This window comes from Vanellus vanellus (assembly GCF_965231255.1).
Source record: "Vanellus vanellus genome assembly, chromosome: 5".
In the NCBI taxonomy this organism is placed as follows: Eukaryota; Metazoa; Chordata; class Aves; order Charadriiformes; family Charadriidae; genus Vanellus; species Vanellus vanellus.
Genome location: NC_138910.1, coordinates 30,227,613 through 30,233,612, shown reverse-complemented (window position 1 = coordinate 30,233,612; position 6,000 = coordinate 30,227,613). Strand labels below are relative to the sequence as shown.

The 6,000-nt window shown below is 39.3% G+C and overlaps 1 protein-coding gene across 1 annotated transcript in view; it reads right to left on the bottom strand.

Moving 5' to 3' along the window:
* Window positions 1–293: 293 nt before the first annotated feature.
* The window catches only part of ADAM23 (ADAM metallopeptidase domain 23), a gene marked incomplete at its 5' end in the record, with an annotated part of 76,495 nt that continues 70,788 nt past the window's right edge, over window positions 294–6,000 (bottom strand). The window contains 3 exon segments of the mRNA XM_082484453.1: window positions 294–1,232; window positions 1,235–1,319; window positions 5,465–5,519. Of these exon segments, the coding sequence (XP_082340579.1) occupies window positions 1,207–1,232; window positions 1,235–1,319; window positions 5,465–5,519 (166 nt within the window). The 3' untranslated portion in view covers window positions 294–1,206.

Below are 6,000 nucleotides of genomic sequence, written 5' to 3'. Positions count from 1 at the left end.
GCCCGTTTGGGTGGGTGGGCAGAAGGCAAGAGAAGAATAACTTGTTCCAAGCTTTTAACATTTTGTGAGTATTTTAAGGCTTATTTAAGTTTTATTTCACAGGATCCAGACAGGAAAAAAGTAGGCATAGTTAAAAATAAAATAAAAGCTTGGCACTTCTGTGAATTGTTTGAGAGGGTGTCACTTATCTTACATTACATTACGGAAAATCTGTATAACAGCCAAAAAAAGTAATCCAGACTTATAGTCAATACATAGATATGCATTTATACATTTTAATTGGTTTTGGTTTCAAGCATACAAACTTTAGATCACATCTGTTTGGTGTCAGAACTCCCTGCATCTGCATGCTATCATCTGCCTTTTTTGAGCAAGCCCAGAACATCCGCTGTACAACATGCTACAGGAAAAAAGGGGAGCAAAAAAACCCAAAACCAAACCCAACATCAAAAATAGATTTACATAAAGAATAGAACCTTTTTATATGGAAATCCTTTTCCCTCATATATATATATATTTATATATAATCTGTGAAAATGATACGTCAATATCTTATTTCCATATTTACACATTTTCCTTCTTGGAAGAATTACATCCATCACTCGATAGCTTCCATACCCAACAGACTCCTGGTCCAGGAGAGCAAAACAAGGTGGACAGTGAGCTCATAGAGCAGGGAACTGTGAAGTCCAGCGGCAGAATGCACTGCGTGGCTGGAAAAGCTATCGGAGCCTGCTAAGAGCTTCCCAGTGGTTTGTATTTATTGGGCTGCAGATTCTGCTTGGGGTCAGCTTGCTAGCTTGGTTGGTTGTATGTGAGCCATGCAGGTTACCCTTTCAAAATTAGCTCCTCATGCCACTGGAGTTTGGTAAGAAAAAGGAATTCATGCGAACTCAAGTGAAGTTAGAGTGCCAGCAGGCTGGGAAAAAAATCTTCCGCTATGTCATTGTTTTGGAACAGTTCTCTTATTGCACTTGTCTGTGTCTCCTCCTTTGTTTGAGGAAAGAAAAAAACCACCTGATTTTGAAACAGTTTGCTTGTAACACTTGTCAGTTAATTTTAAGTAGAGAAAGGTGAATGGAGGAAATATTTCAAACTTATCTCCAAAAAGGACAGTCTTCTACCACCTCAAATCTTAACATCCCAACATTGTGTTTATAGTTACTATTTCTCATGTTCTTCCTTACTGATTTAGTTCCTGTGCAGCTACAGCAAAGACATCGTACCCAAATCCAATAGTGCAAGAAGCAGCTTTTTGAATTGCATTCCTTCAGATAGGCCCTTGTTGACTTGGATCGAACCTTCGTTTTTTGACATTTCTTCCAGGTTGCATCAAAAGGAGATGAAAAGAGAAAAATGCAAGACATTAGTTAGACATAACAGGAACAAAGCCATTGCCAAGGTCATAGTAAAGTAAAAGGCTCACGCTGAGACAGTTTAACAGATAACTTTTCCAAGGGGTAACAATTTATGGAATTTGGTTGCATGCTTTCTGTAGCATAGTATCAAGTATTGGTTTCCTTATGCAGTTGAAAGATCATGCTGGCATACAGAATTCAATTATTTCTGTAGTACTTCAAGTGGTGCTCTAGATTTGCAGAAATTTTCAGCCCACTGTAACATGTGTGTCCCCTAGGCCAAGAAAGCATGCATATACCTAAAGGGAATGAGTCAGAAGGGCCAGTACTGGAAATACATAAGCACACGGAGACTTGTGGTCTCGGAGCAAGTGCCCATCTCCGACTGTACCAGAATTTAGTTTACGTATTCCAGTGTGATTGAAAAAGCGAGTGCCTCTGTGAGCTCTTACCGCACTATTGACCATAACTGCTCTGAATCTTAGTAAGGTGCAAAATATAGCAAAGACACTGCATTCGAAGGAGACCGGACACTTTTGTAAATCACGTGATTAGAATTTAATGTTAACAGTGGATAGCAAGCTGGTCGGTGATATCCAGTCTCCTGCGATACTGACAGCCTATGTCAAACAGCAAGACATTAGGAAGCAACAACGAAAGTTGGGTGCAACCTCCCCGGTATCTGGCTTTATGTGGGGCATCAAGCAAGGGGCTCATGCATTTAGTTTTAACATTGGGCATATGCACCACTACCGCCACCAAATGACATGCAAAAAATACAGAAGAGGAATTCGTAAATTCCCTAAAGCTACACACCAACCACAGGGTTTTCTATTTTCTGCAGCCCTGCTAACTACTACCACTGCTACAATATTTATAAATATACTATGCACGAGGTTTCCTGGTGGTTTAAGAGACTAATGGATGTATGCAAAGGCAACTTCTTTTTGAGAAGACTTCCAGAGACTGCCAATTCTTGGGCATCCTTTGTTTGTTGTTTTTTTTTTTTTTACCTTGGGTACCAGTGCCTACATTTTTGCAAGGTGAATCCTTACGAATTGCTGCTTTCTGAAAGATCACTATATTAATCTTTCAATCATTTCCTTTCTAGGAGTACCGTACTAATGCTCCTTTTGAATTAGGCTGACATTACTTCAATATCTTAATCCATCCTCCTTGGTACTACAGGTAAATTTGAGATGAGCAAATTATTTTTTCAGGTCAACTTGCAGAACTGCATGATAGGAAGTACAAATATAATATAACTTGGTTAAATGTGAGTTAAAACCCGCTTTGCATCTGTTTGTCCTGCCCGTTTCAATGGGGAAAGGACGTCTGTTTCTCTTCCACCCACCCCACCCCACCCCTTTAAATACTATCTAGCATACTTGAATTCAAACACTACCGATGAGCAACTAATTAGTCAGTCCCCTTAAAACAAATCACCAATGCATGCAAAAAATCCAAATGACGTTACTTGTCCTCCTACTCTAGGGAAAGTACCATATTCCAGTTTGCTTGAAGAGGACAAGTCATTAGAACAGACACTGAATTGCATTCTGTTAGCTGAGCTTATTCTAATTAAAGAAATGGACTTTACAAGTCTTAGGACAAGGTACAGAGCACAGACGCTATGCTAGCTTCCCAGTACAACTCTTGTAACAAAACTCTTTTGACTTTTATCCTATCAAATCTTTTCTAACTGATCTCCACCAGTGCAGTATTCCAGTAAGGGCCGTTCTGTTGTACAACAGCTCAGACGGCACCCGTGCCGTGGGGCAACAGGCAAAGTCTGCTGTGCCCTCGCCATGCATTCTGTAATCTGTCCAAACCATACATTTACTCATTTCCTAGTTTTATCCAGCAGAAATACACGCTTAAGGAATAAGATACTAACCAAACCACTGCCTTTCTTCACTTAGGATATTCTGCTAACAGTGTTGTATGAGAAAGAAACATGTGAAGAACTAAAAGAACATTTACATAAGAGCCTGAAATAGTCTCTGAAATACAGGTACAGTGTCAATAAGGAAGCACAGTACACATGTGCAAAGCATGAAGAGCCTGCCCCATCCCTCTGTTGCGACTGCAGCACTTCACAGAGGAAGGCAGTCAGGTGTTACTTGCAGGAATCGGAATTCTATTCTCATTCCCCAGCCTGCTTTAACAAATTCATCCCGAACTACCACCCATTTTAGTACTAAAATAAAGACAGTAGCCTTACTTAATCAGTAAATAGAACAAGTCTCTCTCTTCCTCAAGAAAATGACAATAAATGAAAGGAAACTAAGTGAGTATCAGGTCCTGGATATTTGCACCTCTTCGTGGCTATGTATTATAGTGGTACAAGGTTCCTTTAGTATGCATGGGGGCAGAACAGTCATCTGTGGAAGGACACATAGGAGCATCATGCTGTTTCCTAGTTCTTTCTTTATGTGGAAAATCTTAGAATGTTAACTTCTTTTTGCATTTAATGTTTTAATGCCTCTTTAAATAACGAGGGTCAGCCTTTCAGTCTATAATCCAACCAGAAAAAGTGTCTCTAACAAAAACAATATTATAGGTGATTCTCAATCAAAGCCACAAACCATTCTACAGCACATCACTGCCTCTGTAACGTGGTCATCTTTCCAAATGAAAAATATTTCAGAAAAGAAAACTGGTTTCAAAAAAGGCTGGATGTATATAGGAAATACCTTGCTGCGATCCTCTGCATTGTTTTTGCAACTAATTAGGAATGTGATTACACACTACATAGCTTGCAAATCTGTGCCTTTGCCTATGCTCACACAAAGTTTTACTTAAGCATTTAAAGATTTATCCAAAACCAGTATTTTAACCACTTCAAATAGCTAATATTTTCAGAGGCATTCCTGAAGCATGGTTCAGATGCTGAAGAAGAGATTAAATAAATGACCTTTTAGTAGAGAACTGATTGAAATTAACAAAATAAGGGACTAAAATTAGCAGCTTAAAGTAAGTCGTTGACCTGCCATTTATTCTAGTAGTTTGGAAAAAAGCGAGAAGATACCTCATGTTTGATTCTAATGCTGATGTTTGTGTGGTGATGGCTGCATTTAGGCCACAATACATGCTTTACAGAAATGCTGGTAGGAGACTGAAACCTCCTTCCTCACAAAGTCACCATTAGCATTCCACTGCCTTATCTTGCAGAAACTTTGGGGGTCTAAATGCATCTGCACAGACCGGTTTAAAACTTTGGCATCTGTAAGGACTGGGTAAGTCTTTGGTCCATCCATTAATTTTCCATTAAAGGGTCAGAAAACCCTGCAGCTCTTCAGCTAAGAAACAACTGCTGGAAAGAGAACTGTGCCTACAATCAACTCTTCTCTGTCAGCCACTTTTGCATTCTGAGATAACGAGAAGCAGCTTTTCATATGCATTTCCGCATCACTTTTACTAGCATCATCTTTGCTTTATTACCAAAAATTGCTTTAATACTGTTAAAATCGGCAACAAAAGCATTTAATTGGCTTATGTTACTGCAGCTGCTTTGCAGAAGTAACAATGTATGCTAGGAAAAAAAGTGAGCGTAGGCCTCCGAGACTGCGCTTGCAGCCAATGCACAGAAGAGCTACTCTAACGGAAAAACGTCCTTCCTGTAACGCTCCTATATTAAACACTGTCTACTGAAATCTTGCACAGACTTGCTACATCAAAACGAATGTCACATTTCATGAATGCCCTACTTCTGTACATTACTCAGCAGAGTTCAGGTAGAAATATGCAGGACTCCCTTACTGCAGTACAAACACCAACAGCTTTAAAAGTACTATGCAAGGCTCAACTGAAGTAAAATCTGCTTCTTAACAAGGTTTCCACCCACGGCCTTTAACTTTAAGCCACCTAAAATGTGTAATGCAGCTCTATGCCCCCTAAAATTGTCAGTTAACTTTTTTCGTTCCTATTCTATACACACATTAACTTGATTAGAAAAATTAACCTAGGATTCATTCTTGAAACTGGAAGTTGTTTTTAACTTTGTTTCTCCAAACTTGCAATCAAGCCTTCTTTTACGCTTCCCCTCCAACCCCCACCCTGCACCACCTCAGTTCATGAACAAAGTTTGCTTAGTTGCAGCTTACGTTTGATATGGACTTGACACCACAGTACCGTATGTTCATATGAACATCTGATAACCTGTGAAACAGAAATCACATCTCCCAGTTTGTAAAGCATTAGCTACCTTCTCTCATATTTGCAGAGACTAAACATAACACTTGCTTAAAAAGGAAATGTTAAAATCCTCTTTATTATTCTCATCTGCCCCTCCAGATATATCTGAAGCAAAGTATCAGAGGGTCTACACGTGCTAGCTCTTCTTTTGTATACAAGCTGAAAAGCCTTTTCAGTTCCCCTCTGGCCCCCAGAAGAAACATGCACTTCAAGCTGTGAGCTAGGCCAGGCCAGTGTATTTGAGGTTCTGCTACAGAATAAGCATTTGTGTCTTGCTCTTTTGAGAATAAGAACTTCAAGAGACTTTTCCAATACAGATGCTCTATAGGTATAACAGCCTTATACATTTGGGCAAACAAATGACACCAGGATGCAAAGCTGAACAGTTGTGAGAGTATTTTGAGAGATGTGAAACACAAAGAAATAAAAAAATCAATTAAGTACT